The sequence below is a fragment of the Magnolia sinica genome, chromosome 8 (genome assembly GCF_029962835.1).
Source record: "Magnolia sinica isolate HGM2019 chromosome 8, MsV1, whole genome shotgun sequence".
Classification (NCBI taxonomy): Eukaryota; Viridiplantae; Streptophyta; class Magnoliopsida; order Magnoliales; family Magnoliaceae; genus Magnolia; species Magnolia sinica.
Genome location: NC_080580.1, coordinates 90,599,721 through 90,621,072, shown reverse-complemented (window position 1 = coordinate 90,621,072; position 21,352 = coordinate 90,599,721). Strand labels below are relative to the sequence as shown.

At 34.0% G+C, this 21,352-nt stretch overlaps 1 protein-coding gene across 1 annotated transcript in view; it reads right to left on the bottom strand.

Annotated features, from left to right (window-relative positions):
- Positions 1-21,352, bottom strand: part of LOC131254382 (uncharacterized) — a 91,221-nt gene that overhangs the window by 41,226 nt on the left and 28,643 nt on the right. Inside the window, exons 6-7 of the mRNA XM_058255370.1 lie at positions 11,816-12,193; positions 10,618-10,995 (exon numbers count right to left, since the gene is read on the bottom strand). Of these exons, the coding sequence (XP_058111353.1) occupies positions 10,618-10,995; positions 11,816-12,193 (756 nt within the window). The remainder of the gene's footprint in view (positions 1-10,617; positions 10,996-11,815; positions 12,194-21,352) is intronic.

Sequence of the window (21,352 nt, the reverse complement as noted above, 5' to 3'; positions counted from 1 at the left end):
TTTTTTCCCCAAAAAAAAAAAAATTTTTAAAAAAGGGGGGGGGAAAAAATTTTTTTTTTTGGGGGGGGGAAATTTTTTTTGGGGGAAAAAAAAGGGGGGCCCAAAAAAAAATTTTTGGTTAAATTTTTTTTTTTTTTTAAAACCCAACCTTGGGGTTTTTTAAATTTAAAATTTTTAAAAATTTTAAAAAAAGGTTTTCCCCCCAAAAAAAAAAGGGGGGTTTTTTAAAATTAAATTTTTTTTTTAAAAAAAAAAACGGAAAATTTAAACCCAAAAAAAAAAAAAAAATTTTTAATTTTTAAATTTTTAAATTTTAAGGGCCCCTTTTTTTTTTTTTAAAAAAAAAAATTTTTCATTTTTTTTTTTTTTAAAAAATTTTTTTTAAAAAAAAATTTTTTTTTTTAAATATTTAAAAAAAAAAAAATCATTTTCCCCAAATTTTTTTGGGAAAAATTTTAAAATTTAATTTTTAAAAAAAGGGGGGGAAAAAAAAAATTTTTGGGGGAAAACCCCCCCCCCCCCTTTTTTTTCCCCCGGGAAAAAGGGGGGGGGGGGAAACCCCCAAAATTTTGTTTAACCATTTCCTTCAAAGGGAAAAATTTTTTGGGGTTATTTTAAAAAAAAACCCTTTCCCCTTTTTTAGGGAAAATTTTTTGGGTTTTAAAAAATTTTTTTAAAAAAAAAAAAAGGGTTTTTTTTTCCCATTTTACCCCCCTTTTTTAAATAAAAAAAAAAAGGGGGGGGGGTTTTTTTAAATTTTTTTTTTCCCCCAAAAATTTTTGGGCCCCCCTTTTTTTTTAAAATTTTTTTAAAAAATTTTTTTTTAAAAAAAAAAATTTTGGAAAAAATTTTAAAAAAAACCCCAAAAAAGAAACAAAAAGGCCAAAAAAAATTTTGGGGGGAAAAAAAAAAAAATTTTTTTTTGGGGGGGAAGGGGGAAAATTTTTTTTAAAAAAATTTCCCTTTCATTTTTTTACTTAAACATTTTAACCAAAAAAAAAAAAAACCCACCAAAAAAAATTTTTTTTAAAAAAATTAAACTTTTTTTACTGATTAAAATTTTAAAATTAAATTTTTTTTAAAAAACCCAAAAAAAAAAAAAAAAACAAATAAAAATTTAAATAAAACCCAAAAATTTAAAAATAAAAAATTTTTAAAAAACCCCCCGGGGGGGTTTTAAAATTAAAAAGGGGAAAAAAAAAAAAAAAAAAAAATTTTTTTCCAAAAAAAACAAACCCCAACCCCAAAACCCAAAAATTTAAAAAATTTTTTTTAAAAAAAAAAAATTCCCAAAATTTCCTCATACCCCCAAAATTTTTTAAAAAAAAAATTTTTTTTAAAATTTAAAAAAAATTAAAAAAAAAAAAAAAAAAAAAAAATTTTTAAATAATTTTATTTTTTTGTAAAAAAAAAAAAAAAAAAAAAAAAAAAAAAAAAAAAAATTTTTTTTAATTTTAAAAAAAAAAAAAAAAAAAAAAAAAAAAAAATAAAAAAAAAAAAAAAAATTAAAAAAAAAAAAAAAAAAAAAAAAAAAAAAAAAAAAAAAAAAAAAAAAAAAAGGGGTTTAATTTTTTTTTTTTAAAAAAGGGGGTTTTAAGGCCCCCCCAAAAAAAAAAAAAAGGTTAAAAATTTTTTTTTGGGGGGGGTTTTTGGGGGGTTTTTTTTTTCCCCCGGAAAAATTAAAAAAAATTTAAGGGAAAAATTTTTTAAAAAAAATTTTTTTGGGGAAAGGGGTTTTAAATTTTTTTAAAAAAAAGGGGAAAAAAAAAAGGGGGAAAGCTGAAAAAAGGTTTTTTTTTTTTTTTTAAAAAAAACCAAAATTTTTTTTTTTTGGGAAAATTTTTCCCAAAAATGTTTCTCAAAAAAAAAAATTTTTTTGGGGAAAAAAAAATTTTTTTTTTTTTTTAAAAAAATTTTTTTTTTTTTTAAAAAAAAATTTTTAAAAAAAAAATTTAAAAAAAAAAAAAAAAAAAAAATTAAAAAAAAAAAAAATTTTTTTTTTAAAAATTTTTAAAAAAAAAAAAAAAAAAATAAAAAAAAAAAAAAATTTTTTAAATTTTTGGGAAAATTTTTTTTTTCCCCCCCCAATTATTCACAAAAAATTTCCCAAATAAAAAAAAAATTTTTTTTTAAAAAAAAAAAAAAAAACCCTCCCCCGCCATCCAAAAAACATTAAAAATTAAAAAAAAAAAAAAAATTTTTTTTTTTAAAAAAAAAACCAAAACCAAAACCAAATTTTTTGGGGGAAAAAAAAAAATTAAAAAAGGGGGAAAAAATTTTTTTAAAAAAAAAAAAAAAGGGAAAAAAAATTTTTTTTTTTTTCAACCCGGGCGGAAAAAAAAAAAAAAAAAAAAAAAAATTTGGGGGAAAAAAGGGGGGGGCCTTTTTTGGGGCCCAATTAAAAAAAAAAAAGGGCCGGGAATGCGGGGGGGGGAAAAAAATTTTTTTTTTAAAAAAGGAAAATTTAAAAGGGGGGGGGAAAAAAAAAAGGTTTTTAAAAAAGGGCCCCAAAAAAATAAAATTTTTTTCCTTTTTAGAAAAAATTTTTTCCCCTTGGTTTTTTTCAAACCTCCAGAAAGATTAAATTTTACTAGCAATAATTGGGTGGTTTTCCAAAAAATTTTTTTTAAAAAAAAATTTTTTTGGGAAAAAAAATGCATCCCAAACCAAAAAAATTTTTTTACCCCAGAAAAACATTTTTTTAAAAAATTCTTTAAAAGGGAAAAAAAAAGGGGTTTTTATTTCAAGGGTTCCTTTTCTTCTTCCCCCTTTTTGGCCCCCCCCTTTTTTTTTCCCCCCCCCCCTTTAAATTTTTTAAATCCACCTTGTCAGCCAGCTCGCTTTGGGGCCAAAATTTTTTGACGCACCCTTTTCCCCCCCTTGTTTTTTTTTTTTTGGCCCCCAAAATTTAAAAAAAAAAAACCAATGGGAAAATTTTTTAAAAAAAAAAAAAAAAAGGGGAAAAAAATTTTTTTTTATTTTTTTTTTTTTAAAATTCCCGCAACCTGTCGCGTAAAATAAAGACATTATTCCCCCCGGGTTTTTTTTTTTTTTTTTTTTTTTTTTTTTTAAAAAAAAAAAAATTAAATTAAAAAAAAAAAATTAAAATTAAAAAACACCCCAACCCCCAAAAAAAATATTACGAATTGTCCAAATTTAAAGGGAAAAAAAATAAAAATTTTTTTTAAAAAAAAAATTTAATTTTTTTTTTTAAAAACCCCAAAAATTTTTTGGGGCCCTTTTTGGGAAAAACCCCCAAAAAGGGTTTTGGGAATTAAACCCCCTTTTTTTTCCTTGGGTTTCCTTTCCCCCCTTTTTTGGTCAAAACCCTTTGGATAAAAAACCAAAAAACCCCAAAAAAATTTTAAGGTTGGGACGAAATTACTCCGAGCTGGGGCCAATAATTTTTTTTTCCCAAAATTTTTAAAGAAAAAAAAATTTTTAAAAACCAAAAATTGGTGGGAAAAAGGGGCCCCCATTGGGGGTTTAAAATTAAAAGGGGCCCCAAAATTTTCCCAAATTGGACGTTTTTTTAACCTTAAAAAAAAAAAACCGGGGCCCCCTTTGGTTATTTTTTTTTTGGGGCCCCCCGGTTTGTTTTTTTTTTTGGAAAAAATTTTTGGGGAATTAAAAATTTTAATTGAAAATCGTCATGGGTTGTAGGACCCGCAAATTTGGGTTTTGGGGCCCCAAAAATTTTTTTTTTTCCCCCTTTTTTTTTTAAAAAGACCAAAAAAAAAAGGCCCAAACCCCAAAAAAAAAAAATTTTTTTCCCCCCCCCCCCCTTGTATGGTTTAAACCCCCAAAAAAAAAAATAAAAACCCAAAATTTTAAAAAATTTTAAAAAAATCAAAAAGGGGGGTTTTTGGGGGTTTTTTTCCCTTTTTCGGGTTTTTGGGGGGGGGCCCTTTAAAAGGGGGGGTTTTTTTTGGGGGGTTTTAAAAAAAAAAGGGGGTTTTTAAAAACCCAAAAAATGGGGGGGTTTTTTTTTTTGATTGATTTTTGTGTTTTTTTTCCCCCCTTTTTTTAAAAAAAAACCCTTTTTTGGGGGGGGGCCCCCCAGCCAAACATTGTAAGGTGGACAAGTGTCAATGGAAACCCTTTTTTTTTTTTGGGCGTTTTTAAAAAAAAAATTTAAATTTTTTAAAAAAAAAAAAATTTTTCCCCCCCCCTTTTGGGCCCCCCCCCCCCAAAAAACCAAAGAAAAAAATTTTTTAAAAAAAAAAAAATTAAATTCCCCAAAATTTTTTTGTTTTTTTTGGGGGTTTTTCCCCTTTTTTCCTTTTTTTTTTTTAAATTTTGGGGGTTTTTTTTTAAAAAAAAAGGGGGGGTTTTTTAAAAAAGGGGGAAAAAAATTATTTTTGGGGGGTTTTTTTTTTGGGGAAAATTTTTTTTGCGCAAAAAAAACCCCAAAAATTTTTTAAAAAAATAAAAGGGGGGGCCCCCAAAAAAGGGGGGAAAAGGGGGGGAAACATAGAGAAATAAAAAATTTTTAAAACCCCCCCCCTTTTTTTTTAACCTTAAAAAAAAAAAAAAAAAAAAAAAATTAACCCTAATAAAAAAAACCCCCCCCCCAAAAAAAATTGGGGGTTGAGATTGTTTTTCCCCATTTTTTAAAAAAAAAATGGGGAAAAAAATTTAAAAAAAAATTAAAAAGGTTTAATTTAAAAAACCCCAAAAAAAAAAAAACCCAAAAAAAAAAAAAAAAAAAAAAAAAAAAAAACCAAAAAACCCCCAAAAAACAAAAAAAAATTTAAAAATAAAAATTAAAAAAAAAATTAAAAAAAAATTTAAATTTTCAAATTTAAAAAAAAAAAAAAAAAAAAAAAAAAAAAAACCCCGGGTTTGGGTTTTTAAAATTTTTTGTTTTAAAATGAGTTTTAAAAATTTAAAATTTTTAAAAAAAAAAAAAAAAATTTTTTTAAAAAAAAAAAAAACCCCAAAAAAAAAAAAATTTTTAATTAAAAAAAAAAATTTTTAAAGAAAAAAGGTTTTTTTAAAAAAAAAAGTTTTTCCCCAAAAAAAGGGGAAAAAAAAAAGGTTTTTAAATTTAAACCCAAATTTTAAAGGAAAAACCCCCCTTAAAAAAAAAATTTTCCCAAAAAATTTTTTCCAAAGGAAAAAAAAAAAAAAAAAAAAAAAAAATTTTTTTTCCCCCCAAAAAAAAAAATTTTTCTTTTCCCATCAAAAATTGAAAGGGAAAAAAAAAAAGGGGAAAAAAATTTTTTTTTTTGGGAAAAGGTTTTTTTTTAAAAAAAAAAAATTTTTTTTTTCCCCTTTAAAATTTTTTTGGGCCCCTTTTTTAAAAAAAAAATTTTTTTTAAAAAAATCGGGGAAAAAAAAAAAATAAAAAATTTAAAACCCCAAAAAAAAAAAAAAAAATATTTTTTGGGGGGGGAAAAAAAAAAAAAAATTTTTTTTAAAATTTGGTTTAAAAAAGTTGGGTTGGGGGTTTTTAAAAGGAAAAAACCCAAAACTCTGATGGAAAAATTTAAAATAAAAAAAATTTTATAAAAAAAAATTTTTTTTTTCCCCTTTCATATCAAAAACCTTAAAATTTTTAAAAAACCCCCCCTTCCAATTAAATTGCCCAAAATTTTTGGGTTTTAAATTTTGGGTTTAGGTAAAAAGGGGGTTTTTTTTTTTAAAAAGGCCTTAAAAAACCCCTTTTCTTTTTTTTAAAAAAATTTTTTTTTTTGGGAAAAAAAAAGGTTTTAAAAATTTTTAAAACCAAAAAAACTCTTAATTTTTTTGGTTTTTTAAAAAAAAAGGGGGGTTTTCTAAAACAAATTAAACAAGAGAAAACTGTTTAAATTAACCAAAATTTTAAAAAATTAGGGGAAAAAATAAAAAAATTTTCCCCAATTTTTAAAAAACCCCCCCCCCCCCAAAAAACCCAAAAATTTTCCCTTTTGGGCCCTTTTGGGGGAAATCCCCAAAAAAAGGGGGGGGGGAAAAAAAAAAAAATTTTGGGGGAAAAAAAAAAATATTGGATGGTTTTTAAAAAAAAAAAGGGGGAAAAAAAAAAATTTTGGGTTTTAAAAAAATAGGAACTTCTTTTGCAGCAACCGCAAGCTTAACCTATTTGATGCAAGTTGGACTCGATTAGGTAGCACCAATGTCGTAGTGGACGCGGATTAGATACTGACAGGTTGAATAGCCAGATTGATGTCACCAAGTTCTATGCCCCCTCCATGGTGTATGTTTTGTATCCACACTCTCCATCCATTTGAAGAGATTATATTAGGGCATAATACCAAGACTGAGTCATATCCAAAACTCGAGTGGACCCCACCATAGGAAACAGTGGGGAGAGTGACACCCACCATTAAAAAGTTCTAGGCCACGAAAGTTTTCAATTAAGCTGATATTTGTGTCTTCCCTTCTTTCATGCCTGCGTTAAAACATAAACAGGTTGATCTCAAATAAACTTCATGCTGGACCTTCAGAAGGTTTCAATCGATGGGTGTCACTCTCTTCACTATTTTCTGTAGTGGGGTCAACTCCAGCCTTGGATCTGCCTTGTTCTTTGTATCATGCCCTAAAATGATATTCCAAAATGCATGGACAGTGTGGATACAAAACATACATCATGGTGGGGCCCACATAACTTGATGATGTCACTTTAGTAGCAAGTCTGGCTCGGGTCATACTAGCCGGTACTGTGTGGACCCACTATGATGCATGTTTTTTAAATCCAAGTCGTTCATCACTTTTTTTTCTACTTATTTCAAGTAATGAGCCAAAAATGAGGCCGATCCAAATTGAGGACACCACACACCAAGAAATGGTTGTGATTAAAAGCCCTCCCTTGGAAACTTCATAGGGCTCACTGTAATTCCATCCAACCTCTTGTTAGGTCACACATACCTAGACATGGATGAAGGCAAAATACAAATATCAGCTTGATCCAAAACTTTGTGACCCTTGGAAAATTTTAATGGTGGGCGTTTAATCATTACTATTTCCAATTGTATGGTCTAACTGAGATTTCGATCTTCATCGTTTGCTGTTAGATGCTTTAAAACGAGCCAGAAAAATGGATGGACGGCGTGGATGGAACTCATACATCATGGTGAGCCAAGAAAGCACCGACCAGTACCAACCTGGTTACCGAGGGGTCGCTATGGAATCCTAATCCTAGAATGTTAAGTTGTTAACTAAGGCCAGTGAAAAATGGAACGTGCTGTCCTTCTTAAAGGTTAGGATTCGATTTTAGTAAGGGCCCCAAGATGATCCTATCCGTCCGAATAATTGATTTCAGCCCATCGGTATACTGTCTCTCCGTTTCGACCCATTGTGGCAACTCTCCAGCACTAGCTAGCTAGCTAGTGTCGATGCTCTGTGGGCCCCACTATGATGTATGTGTTTTATCCCTGCTGTCCATCCATTTTGGTGGGTCAGTTTAGGGCAAGATCCAAAAAATTAGGAAGATCCAATTCTTATAGTGGGGATTGAATGCTTACCGTTGAAAACATTTTGGGGCCACACCGGTGGGTCACTGGCCAAACCGGCGTAGATAAAACACATATCTGATCTTATAAAATGGGTAGATGACAAATAAACATCACGGTGGGACCTACGAAGGTTCCAACGGTGGGCATTCATTATCCCATTGTTTCTTGTGGTGTGGTGGTGTGGTCCACTTGAGCTTTGGATCTGCTTCACATTCGGACTCATGCTCTAAATTATTTGGAAAAAGAATGAATGGGTGGGATAAAATACATACATCATGCTGGGCGTTGCGGAGTTTGGTCATACAGGCCAGAGTAGCGCATTTGCCACCTAACCTACTTTCTATCTAGCTTGCTGGACTTTCATTAGCTCGCAGGAAGTTAGCAAGACTACAGCCAGTAGAATGAAGGGTTGGTAAGTGGCCACGTGGCATGACCTCAGTCATAATCCCCAAAACATTGGCATTGGCCTTAATCATGTTAAAAAGGACTTCGTCTCAACCGGGCTTCCGGGCATGAACTGCCACCTGCTGGGCTTGGGCTGTAGGGGTTTGAGCTTTTAACTTAAGCTTGACTTTCAATCTCTCTCACACACAAGTGGATAACATCACATTAAACAGTGGTAATTGAACGCAAACCATTAAAAATTTGATGTTTATTTAACATCTAATCTGTTGATTAGGTCATGCAGACCGGGATGAAGGGAAAACAAAAATATCAGCTTGACCCATAAGTACTTTTGGGGCCCTTTGTAATGGTGGGCCTTTTCAATCACCACTATTTCCCATGGTGTGGTCTACTTGAGATTTGGATTTGCCACCTCATTTTTGGGCTACTTCCCTAAAATGAGCTTGCACAATGAATGGATGACATGGATAAACTATATGTGGGATCATATGATGGTTAATTCACATCAAATGTGGGGGACCACACTATGAAAGATTGACATCAAAGGTGGGATCCACATTATAGATGACCCATCAAAGGAGGCCACTAATTATGAATGACCCATATCCAAAGAAGGCTCCATAAGATGGACGACCACGTTAAAAACGGGATCCACACAAGAGACAGTCCATTTCAAAGGTGGGCACTACATGAGGGGCATATGATATTAAAGGTAGCTTCACATGAGGGACAATAACATTAAAGGTGGTGCCCACATGATGGATGAGACGCACCAAGGGGGAACCCACATAACGGACAGTTCACATTAATGGTTGGCCCTAATCATGGATGGCCCACATCGAAGGCATGCTCTACATGATGAACAACCCATATTGAAGGCGGGGACCACATGCATGATAGATAGTACACATCAAAGGTGCGACGCACATTAAGGTAAGCTCTATGTAATGGACAGTCCACATCAAAGGTGGGCTATACATGATGGGTGGTGGATATTAAAAGTGAGTCTCATAGTGGGTGCTCCACAGGATAGATAATCCACATCAAAGGTGGGCTCCACATGATGGGTGGTGGATATTAAAAGTGAGTCCCAGGGTGGGTGCTCCAAATGATAGTTAATCCATATCAAGGTGGGCATGCATACATGAGAATAGTTCACATCAAAGTTGTGCCGCTAATGATGAATGACCCGCATCTAAGGCAGGTCATACTTGATGGATGACCCAAATCCAGGTCACGCCCGCTTGATGGATGACCCACTTTGAAGTTGAGCCTTGTACTTTGAAGTCAAGCCTTGCATGATGAAAGGTCCACATTAAAGTTGGGCCCACATGATGGACAACCCACATCCAAAGTGAATCCTACATGATGGTGGCCCGCATCAAAAGTAGACCTCAAAAGGTTGAGGGTCCACATTGAAGGTAGGACCCACATGAAGAATGGTTCACATTGAAGATATGACCAAGGTGAACCAAATATTATGAGCGGTCCACAAAATATAACTTACTGAAGGCCCCCATTTATATTCACTGTGGTAACAACAGTGCAACAGTCAAAATTAAATGGCAATGCAATGTAACTAATATATATATAATCACATACCAAGTTTCATTAACACCAAGTTTCATTAAAAAAAAACAAAACAAAACAAAACTAACCTAATAGGTAATTCAAATGGGTTCATTAAAGTAATGCAACTAACTCTAAAAAACAAAATAAGCACTGCAATGACTGATAACATGCTCAAAGATAGGAGCATGTAGCAATAGTTAGACAAACAAGAAGGACTGTGTGGCACCATAGTTCAACGATTGTGTTGGAGATGGAGCCGGGGGAGATGACATTGGTTGTGGAGATGGCTTCGGTGGAATCATGGTTTTGATGGCACTGCAAAAACATAAAAAATAAAAATAAAAATCAATGGTTGAATATAATAGAAGCATTGTGGAACGGTAAAACATTTAAAACTATATTAAAATCTTATGTGCAAATATCATGAAAATTAATAATATTTCATGACTAATTTCGTGCAATGCCCTTAATTTATACATTAGAATATTTAGTTTTAAGATAAAATATATATTCTTTTTAAAAGCCAGTTATCAAGTAAGATAAATCACATACAAGGTAAAGGAGGACCAAATTCTGCCAAAAAAATAAAAATAATAAAAATGTCAACAAATATAATTTAAATAAAAAAACAATTAAAGTGCAAACAAAACAACTGATGAAAAGTTTCAAACTTGAACAACCAAGAGCCTATTGTTCAAGGAATGAAATAGTGAGATAATCATCCGAGGCGAGGGAATAATGTGACTTTCTAGTGGGATAATCATCCGAGGCGAGGGAATAATGTGACTTTCTAGTGAGATAATCGAGCTCAAATCCAAATTATCATTCACCCAAGATGGAAATCTCAATGGTCAAAAACATCTTATTTAATATTAAATAGTTCAATTAATTTCCAAAACGACTTTTGAGCCATTTATCCAACAATTGATACCTACACTATTCACCCTTGTAAACTCCAAAGAAAATAAAAAATATTGTTTTAGAAATTAAAATATCACAAAAGACAAAAAATATATATATTCACCAACAATTCCACTAAATCTGTGCTTTAAAACTAGTATTAAACAAAAGCACAAAAATTAAAAACCATTAAAAAAAAAACCCAAATCAAAACAACAAAAAAATACAACATGGACTAAAACAAACCATTTTAAAATTAAGAAAATAAAGAAGATGGAATTACCAGCACAGTGGATATCAATAGAAAATCCACATAAAGAAGGAAGTTGTTGAGCCTTAGTCATATTCACAGCAATCCCAAAACCTTTAGCGAAATTGAAGGCCTGACAAACACAGCTAGGAGCTACATTCATTATTTTTTGAAGGTCACCACAACACCCTATACTTGGGTTTGCGACCTTACTCCCATCGGTCACAAAATCCACGCAGCCAATCAAGTCCATGAACAGATTAGTGGTGCATTGCACTGTAAGAGGTGGAGCAGGGGGAGATGACTTTGGTAGTGGAGATGGCTTCGGTGGAATCACTGGATCAGATGGTGTGGGTGATGGCGATGACTTAGGTGGAGCAAGGTTAGCCGGGGGAAAAGGTTTTGATAGCACTGCAAAAACATAGAAAAAATTAATCAATAGTTGAATGTAATAAAATTATTGTGAATTGGCAAAACATTTAAAACTAAGTTAAAATCTTAAGTGCCTGTTTGATTGTACTAAATATCATGAAATTTAGTAATATTTCATGACTAATTTGGTACAATGCACTTAATCTATAAATTAGAACATTTAGTTTTAAAATAAAATATATATTCTTTTTAAAAGCCAGTTATCAAGTAAGATAATCACATACTAGGTAAAGGAGGACCTAATTCTGTCAAAAAAATGAAAATAATAAAAATTTCAACAAATATAATTAAAAATAATAATAATTAAAGTACAAATAAGACAACTGATGAAAAGTTTCAAAACAACCCAGAGCCGAATAAAATAGTGAGATAATCATTCGAGGCAAGGGGATACTGTGACTTTCTAGTGAGATAATTAAGCTCAAACCCAAATTATCATCCACTCAATAGGGAAATCTCAACGATCAAAAACATCTTATTTAATATCAAATAGTTCAATTAATTTCCAAAACGACTTTTTGAGCCATTTATCCAACAATTGATACCTACACTACTCATCCTTATTAACTCCAATGAAAATAAAAAGTCTTGTTTTAGGAATTAAAATATCACAAAAGACAAAAAAAAATTATATTCACCAACAATTCCACTAAATCCATGCTTTAAAACAAGTATTAAAGAAAAGCACAAATATTAAAAACCAAAAAAAAAAAAAAATCCAAATCAAAACAACAAAGAAATATAACATAGACTAAAACAAAATATTTCAAAATTAAGAAAATAAAGAAGATGTACTTACCAGCACAATGGATATCAGTAGAAAATCCACATAAAGAAGGAAGCTGTTGAGCCTTAGTCATATTCACAGCAATCCCAAAACCCTTAGCGAAATTGAAGGCTTGACAAACACAGCTAGGGGCTACGTTCACTATTTTCTCAAGGCCACCGCAACACGCTATACTTGGGTTTGCGACCTTACTCCCGTCGGATACAAAATCCACACAGTCAATCAAGTCCATGAATAGATTAGTGGTGCATTGCAATGTAGGAGATGGAGCCGGGGGAGATGACTTTGGTAGTGAAGATGGCTTCGGTGGAATCACTAGAGCAGATGGTGTGGGTGATGGCGATGACTTGGGTGGAGCAAGGTTAGATGGGGGCAAAGGTTTTGATGGCACTGCAAAAATATAAAAAAAAATTAATATTTGAATGTAATAGATTTATTGTAGAATGACAAAACATTTAAAACTATGTTAAAATCTCAAGTACATGTTTGGTTGTACTATATATCATGAAATTTAATAATATTTCACTACTAATTTGGTGCAATGCCCTCAATCTATAAATTAGAGCATTTAGGCCTTGTTTGTTAAATCTGAAATCTAAAGACCAAATCTGAAATCTGAAGCCTGAATCTGAAATCTGAAGTCAAAAAGCTTGTTTGATAATTATGACCGAAGTCTGAAAATTAAGTACCCATTTGTTAACAAACATCTTAAATGTCAGAAATATATTAATTTAACACATTTGCCCCTATCTCCCGATTGGAAATGTTTTACATTATAAAGAAATTATTTTTTATTAAATAAAATAAATTTATTATATTTAATTCATATAAACTAAAATACTTAATAGAAAACTAAAATATCATTATTCAATGCCCACTCTTTCCTCTTGTACGGCACACTTAAGTATTTTATAAATTTCAATTTTAGTCATAGGTCCTTAAATGACGTGGAAAAATGGACAGACAGAGTGGATTTCTCAAAAACATCGCCGTAGACCCTACCCAACATCGTCCCACAGGAAGTTCCCGTGAAAGGCTTTTGCAGGAATCCGCGTCCGGGTACTACTTGATGGAAGCGGATTGGCTGGTGTACCACAAACCAGCTATATAGCTGCTGTAGGTACGAGTTGTACAAACGGTTCAAAGGAGATCAAAGTTACATGGACCCACAGTGAGATATTTATTATATCTACACCGTTCATCCATTTTTAGAGATCATTTTAGAGTATTAGCCAAAAAAATGAATCAAATCATATCCAAAGATCAGATGGACCACACCACAAATAGCAGCGGTGATAATGATTTTCACCATTAAAAAATTCGTAGCGCCACCATAATGTTTATTTTCAATCAAATATGTTCATAAGGTCACAAATACCTGTATGAAGAGGAAAAAAATTCATATTGATCCAAAACTTTTGTGACCCCAAAAGGGTTTCAATGGTAGACGTTCAATCCCCCCCTGCTTTTTGCAGTGTGGTCCATTTGATAGTTTTATATGTCTTATTTTTCATCTCAAGCCTTAATAAGAGCTCGCTAAATGAATGGACAGTTTGGATATAACACATGCCTCATGATGGGACCCACAGAACTTGCTAACGTCAATACAGCAGGTGGGAGGACATTCCGCATCCTCCTTGGATGCGGATCAGCGGACGGGGTTTTCCTGCGAAAGCCTTTGGCATGAAGTTCGTGCGCTGGGATACTGGGTGGGGCCCACTTTGATGCTTGTTATAAATTCTCTCCGTTCATCTGTTTTCTGAGATCATTTTAGGACATTCTACAGAAAATTAGATGGATACAAAACTCAAGTGGACCGCACAAGAGGAAACATTTGTGATTCAGTCCTCACCATCGAAACATTTTTAAGGCCATAAAAGTTTCTTATCATACTAATTTTCCGAGGGAATGACCTTATAAACTATTTGGATGGCATATAAAAATCAAGGTGGATCCTAGGAAGGTTTCAACCATAGAAAACTCTTTTCCCAGTTTTCCCTCTCGTATGGCCCACTTGAGTTTTGAATCTACATAATTTTCTGTAAAAAGTCCTAAAATGATCTCAGAAAAATGATGAACGGAATAGATTTATCACAAACATCACGGTGAACCCCACCCAGCATCCCAGCGCAGGAACTTCCTACGGAAGGCTTTCGGAATAGCAAGATTAGCTACTGAAAGGTTGAATAGCTAGATTCACTACGGAAGGGCGTCACCAAGTTCTGTGGGCCCACTATGATGTATGTGGCCCAACTATGATGTTTGTACTTTATCTACACTGTCCATCTACTTGGAGATTTAATTTAAGGGCATGATTTTAAAAATTAGGCAGATCCAAATATGTATTTGACCACACCACAAAAAACAGTGGGGAGATTGATGCCTACAGTTGAAACCTTCATAAGGCTCATCGTGATTTTTATTTGAAATCCAACTTGTTCACCAGTTAACACAGACATGAAAGAAATAAAAAAGCAAATATCAGCTAAAACTTGTGTAGCCTATTTAAGTTTTTAATGGTGGGCGTCACTCTCCCCACTGTTTTCTGTGGTGAGGTCCAGTGGAGCTTTGGATTTGACTCATTCTTTAGATATTCATCTAAAATTATATTTCCAAATAGATGGACGGCGTGGATACAAAACATACATCATGATGGGGCCCACATAACTTGGTGACATCACTACCAATTATATTTCCAAATAGATGGACGGCGTGGATACAAAACATACATCATGATGGGGCCCACATAACTTGGTGACATCACTGCCAGTCTTGCTACTCAACCCGTCTGTATCCGATCCGCGAAACAGATTGGCTACTCTTCTGTCGGTGCTATGTGGGACCCACCATGATGTATGTGTTTCATCCATGCGGTCCATCTATGTTTCTAGATTATTTTATGGTATGAGAACAAAAATGAGGTATATCCCAATCTCAAGTGGACCACATTATGGGAAAATAGTGTTGAATGAATGTTGACCATTAAAACTTTTTGGGGGCCATAAAAGTTTTGGATCAAGCTGATTTTTGTTTTTCCCATTCATCTGATGTCAAATAAACAGTACATTGGGCCTTAGGAGAATTTTAATGGTCGATATCTAATCACTATTGTTTTCCTGTGGTGTGGTCAACCTGAGATTTGTAGTCCTTTCATTTTTTGTATCAAGCCCTAAAATGATTTTTTAAAATGAATGAATGGAATAGATGAAACACATGCATCATGCTGGGATCAGAGAAGTGCCCCATGTTAAAAGTTGAGGTGCATATAACGAGAAAGAGAAAATTTCTCTAGCAAAGGATAATTTTGGATTAAAAAATTAATAATCACATAGCGCATTATTCATTCCCCATTAAGTTAGACTCCCATCAGGGAAAATTTTCAACAAAAAAGACTCCCGTCACCAAAAAATTTCAACGTCAAATCGTGACTTTGGCATTAAGAAACACCACTAAACATGGAATATTTTATATATATATATATATATATATATATATATATATTCTTTTTAAATGTTGATTATCAAATCAGAGAATCACATACCTAGTGAAGGAGGACCAAATTTTGTCAATAAAATGAAAACAATAAAAATGTCAACAAATATAATTTAAATATAAAACAATTAAAGTACAGATAAGACAATTAATGAAAAGTTACAGGCTTGAACAACATAGAGCCTATTGTCTGGGGAATCAAATGGTGAGATAATTATCCAAGGCAAGGGAATAACGTGACTTTCTAGTGAGATAATCAAGCTCAAACTTATATTATTATCCACTCAATATGGAAATCTCAACGGTCAAAAACATATTATTTAATATTAAATAGTTTAATTAATTTTCAAAATGACTTTTTAAACCATTTATCCAACAATTGATACCTACACTACTCACCCTTATTAACTCCAAATAAAATTTAAAAAAATTCTTGATTTAGGAATTAAAGTATTACATAAGACAAAAATAAAAAATAAAAAAAATACCAACAATCCCATTAAATCCATTCTCTAAAACAAGTACAAAACAAAAGCACAAAAATTAAAAACTATATATATAAAAACAATAATAAATAAATCCAAATCAAAACAACAAAGAAATATAACATGGATTAAAACAAAACATTTCAAAATTAGGAAAATAAAAAAGATGTACTTACCAGCACAGTGGATATCATTAGAAAATCCACATAAAGAAGGAAGCTGTTGAGCCTTAGTCATATTCACTGCAATCCCAAAACCCTTAGCAAAATTGAAGGCCTGACAAACACAGCTAGGAGCTACATTCACTATTTTCTCAAAGCTACCGCAACACCCTATACTTGGGTTTAAGACCTTGCTCCCATCGGACACAAAATCCACACAGCCAATCAAGTCCATGAACAGATTAGTGGTGCATTGCACTGTAGGTTGTGGGTGGGCCTGCAATGGACGTTTCCCATTCACCATGGCCCACATGGCTACAAAACAAAAAACTAAGAAAATCTTCGACATTGCGTCAAAGAAAATGATAACTAGAATATGGAAGATGTGAGAGATGTGAGAGAGATGTAAAAGAGAGATGTGAGAAAGATGTAAGGGAGAGAAGTGAGGTTGGTGAATAAATAGGTAAGGGTGTGTTTTGAGAAAGAGTCCTCTTTTATCATAATCGATATACGTGATTATCGTATGTTTTCCTCCACTGGTATGTTGTATAGATATATTTGCCTCATGCACGTGGTTGTAGGTTTCATGTAACACTTGTTAGTTGGTGTGATACAAAGCTTTGTGGGCCCATGGTGGTGTCATGTGTCAAATCTACTATGTCCCTCAGTTTCATCAGCTTATGTCTATGATGAGAGGTGAAATTGAGGTGGATCCAAGACTCATGTGGGCCACGCTATAAGAAACGGTCGGGATTGAATGGCCACCATTGAAACATTATTGTAGCCGAAAGAAATCTTGGATCAGGATGATATTTGTTTGTTATCTACATCCGAGTGGGAATCACTTTATGAACGGGTTGGATGGAAGATAAAGATCACGGTGGGCCCCACAAAGCTTGGATCGACATCAATTTTGGGATCTCATCCTAACCCGTAACACTGACATGCCATGCACATACGATTATAGATTTCCCATATTACTCGGCCACCCTTTCTTCACTTTCCAATCGAGCGCGTACTACTCAACTTGTGCCGTGCGTAAACATGCTAGGTCTCCGAGTGGCCTGCGTGATGTATGGCTTTTATCCATTACGTCTAACCATTTTTCCATTTCATTTTAGATTATTGGCCGAAAATAAAAGTATATCCAAGGCATAAGTGGACCACATAGTAGGGATTAATTTCCTACAATTGAGAAATTCTTTAAAATCAAAGAAGTTTTGAATCAAGTTGATATTTGTGTTTTACATTCATTCTGGTGTATATCACCTTATGAACGGGTTAGATTGAAAATAAAAAACACGATGGGCCATGTGAGCCCCAGCTTATCCCGAGCTCTTAACAGGCCGTGGCAGTAGGTAATCGGCGTCCGTCCTTTGGCAAGAAGTTTCGCGCTGGTATGCTGGGTGAGGCTCACCCAGATGTTTGTGAGAAATCCACTCTGTTCATTAGTTTTGAGAGTTCATTTTAGTACGTGCGACCAAAAATAAAATGAATCCAAAGCTAAAGTGTGTCATATGAAAGGAAAATAAAAATAAAAAATCATATAGTTGAAACCTTCTTAGCTCCACCTTGATGTTTATATGCCATCTAGACCGTTTATAAGGTCATTACCATTGCCCATTGGGATGAAGTGGAAATAGTGAAAATACCTATAAAAAAATTTTAAAAAATGCCTGAAATAGAAAATTCATTGCCATGAGACTGTTTCAACCATTCACACTGAATCTCCACTATTTACTCTTGTGTGACCGACATAAGTTTTGTAGACATCATTTTTAGTCATATATTCTAAAATGAGCTCTCAAAATAGATGAACGAAGTGAATTTCTCGCAAATATCTCGGTGGGCCCCACCTTATATCATTGCGCAGGAACTTCTTTTGCAGCAACCGCCTCCTTTGTTAAGCTCAACCTGTCTGACGCATGTTAGACTCGATTAGGTAGCACCAAGGGCGTACTGGACGCGGATTAGATACTGACAGGTTGAGTAGCCAGATTGGCTACTGAAGTGACGGCACCAAGTTCTATGGCCCCCACCATGATGTATGTTTTGTATCCAGACCATCCATCCATTTGGAGAGATCATATTAGGGCATCATATAAAGACTGAGTCAGATCCAAAGCTCGTGTGGACTCCACCCCAGAAAACAGTGGGGAGAGTGACACCCACCATTAAAAAGTTCTAAGGGCCACAAAAGTTTTCAATCAAGCTGATATTTGTGTCTTCCCTTCTTTCATTCCTGCGTTAACACATAAACAGGTTGATCTCAAATAAACATCATGGTGGACCTTCAAAAGGTTTCAACGGTGGGCGTCACTCTCTCCACTATTTTCTGTGGTGGGGTCCACTCCAACCTTGGATCTGCCTCATTCTTTGTATCATGCCCTAAAATGATATTACAAAATGTATGGACAGTGTGGATACAAAACATACATCATGGTGGGGCCCACATAACTTGATGACATCACTTTAGTAAGGAGTCTCGCTCCGGTCATACTAGTCGGTACTGTGTGGACCCACTATGAATCATGTTTTTTAAATCGAAGTCGTTCATCCCTTTTTTTTCTACTTATTTCAAGGAATGAGCCAAAAATGAGGCCGATCCAAATTGAGGACGCCACACACCAAGAAATGGTTGTGATTAAAAGCCCTCCCTTGGAAACTTCATAGGGCTCACTGTAATTCCATCCAACCTCTTGATTAGGTCACACAGACCTAGACATGGATGAAGGCAAAATACAAATATCAACTTGATCCAAAACTTTGGCGACCCTTGGAAATTTTTAATGGTAGGCGTTCAATCATTACTATTTCCAATTGTGTGGTCTACCTGAGATTTAAATCTTCATCGTTTGCTGTCAGATGCTTTAAAACGAGCCAGAAAAATGGATGGATGGCATGGATGGAACTCATACAACATGGTGAGCCAAGAAAGCACCGACCAGTACCAACCTGTTACTGAGGGGTCGCTATGGAATCTCAATCCTAGAATGTTAAGTTGTTAACTAAGGCCAGTGAAAAATGGAACGTGCTGTCCTTCCTAAAGGTTATGATTCGATTTTAGTAAGGGCCCCAAGATGATTCTATCCGTCCCAATAATTGATTTCAGCACATCGGTATGCTGTCTATTAATCTCCGTTTCTACCAATTGTGGCATCTCTCCAGCACTAGCTAGCTAGCTAGTGTCGATGCTCTGTGGGCCCCACTATGATATATGCATTTTATCCCTGCTGTCCATCCATTTTGGTGGGTCAGTTTAGGGCAAGATCCAAAAAATTAGGAAGGTCCAATTCTCCAATGGACCACACCACAAGAAACAGTGGGGATTGAATGCTTACCGTTGAAAACATTTTGGGGCCACACCGGTGGGTCACTGGCCAAACTGGCGTAGATAAAACACATATCTGATCTTATAAAATGGGTAGATGACAAATAAACATCACGGTGGGACCTACGAAGGTTCCAACGGTGGGCATTCATTATCCCATTGTTTCTTGTGGTGTGGTGGTGTGGTCCACTTGAGCTTTGGATCTGCTTCGCATTCGGACTCATGCTCTAAATTATCTGGAAAAACGAATGAATGGGTGGGGTAAAACACAAACATCATGGTGGGCGTTGCGGAGTTTGGTCATATAGGCCAGAGTAGCCCATTTGCCACCTAACCTACTCTCTATCTAGCTTGCCAGGCTTTCATTAGCTTGCAGGAAGTTAGCAAGACTACAGCCAGTAGAATGTAGGGGTGGTAAGTGGCCAAGTGGCATTACCTCAGCCATAATCCCCAAAACATTGGCACTGGCCTTAATCATGTTAAAAAGGACTTGGCCTCAACCGGGCTTCCGGGCCTGAACTACCACCTGCTGGGCTTGGGCTGTAGTTTCAAGTCCACAGGTCGAGTTTGAGCTTTAAACTTGAGCCTGATTCTCAATCTAGTCGAAAACAAAATTTCTCTCCCATCCCGTCCCCCCTTCGCTCTTTCTCTCTCTCTTTCACACACAGGTGGATAACACCACATGAAACAAGGGTAATTAAACACAAAAAACACAAATATCAGCTTGACCCATAAGTACTTTTGTGGCCCTTTGTAACGCTGGGCCTTTTCAATCACTACAATTTCCAATGGTGTGGTCTACTTGAGAGTTGGATTTATCACCTCATTTTTGGGCTACTACCCTAAAATGAGCTTGCACAATAAATGGATGACATGGATAAACTATATGTGGGACCGTATGATGGTTAATTCACATCAAAGGTGGGGGCACACACGATGAAAGATCGACGTCAAAGTTGGGATCCACATTATAGATGATTCATCAAAGGTAGGCCACTAATAATGAATGACCCACTTTCAAAGAAGGCTCCACATGATGGACGACCCACATTAAAACGAGATCCACACAAGAGACAGTCCATTTCAAAGGTGGGCTCTACATGAGGGGCATATAATATTAAAGGAAGCCTCACATGGGGGGAGGGGAATAGGACTATGTCAAATAAAAATAAAATGTGGAAAGATAACATAAATAGCAGTATTTAAAAGCAACTTCAAATGCACAAATATTGAGAGGTTAATACAAACATTTATTCGTCTATGCCAAATAAAAATAAAATGTGGAAAGATAACATAGATAGTAGTAATTAAAAGCAACTTCAAATGCACAAGTATTGAGAGGCTGATATAAACATTGTTCCAAGGACAACCTTATACCGAAAACCAATGGCTTATGATGGGACAACCTGATTTCTAGAACGTCGGTAAGTATCAAAAACTCAAACTGAAACAGAGGCAAACGAAATAAACCTAGCTATTACAACATTCACCACAAAAGCATGAAATAGATTATAGCATTCACACACATAATCAAGTACAATCATCCACCACAACTCCAAGAATTATAGTGGTTCGAGTGTGTATACCAACTATTTGAAAACACCCACACAACTACTCCACTCCCAATATCCACACCCACGGGATATTGGCTTTCATTAAGAAAGAATGTTTTCCAAGGTTCACCTTAAAACCTTTACAGATGTGTTTTTCAATGGGCTTACACAATAAAAAACCCCACGCTGAGATTTTCCTAACTGATCTCAGTCAAAACCACAAATAGAGATTTTCCTGGCTGAATCTCACAAACCAAAAATACAGAAATTTGAAATATAATACTTATCTGAAGACTGTTCTTCGATGTAGCCGATAGAATTGCTTCTTTGTAGATGAAGATGTTCAAAGTTCAATCTCATAAATGAAGGGGTTGTAGGTCTAAATGATTTTTAAATTAAATCCAACCTTTGGCTACTTGGATTCAATTTCTTTGATCTTAAAAAGGGTTAAAGCAAAATCCCATTTTATATCTAATAGAATAGAATCAGGAGATCAAGAAATTAAGAAACCAAAAAGGTATTAAAAT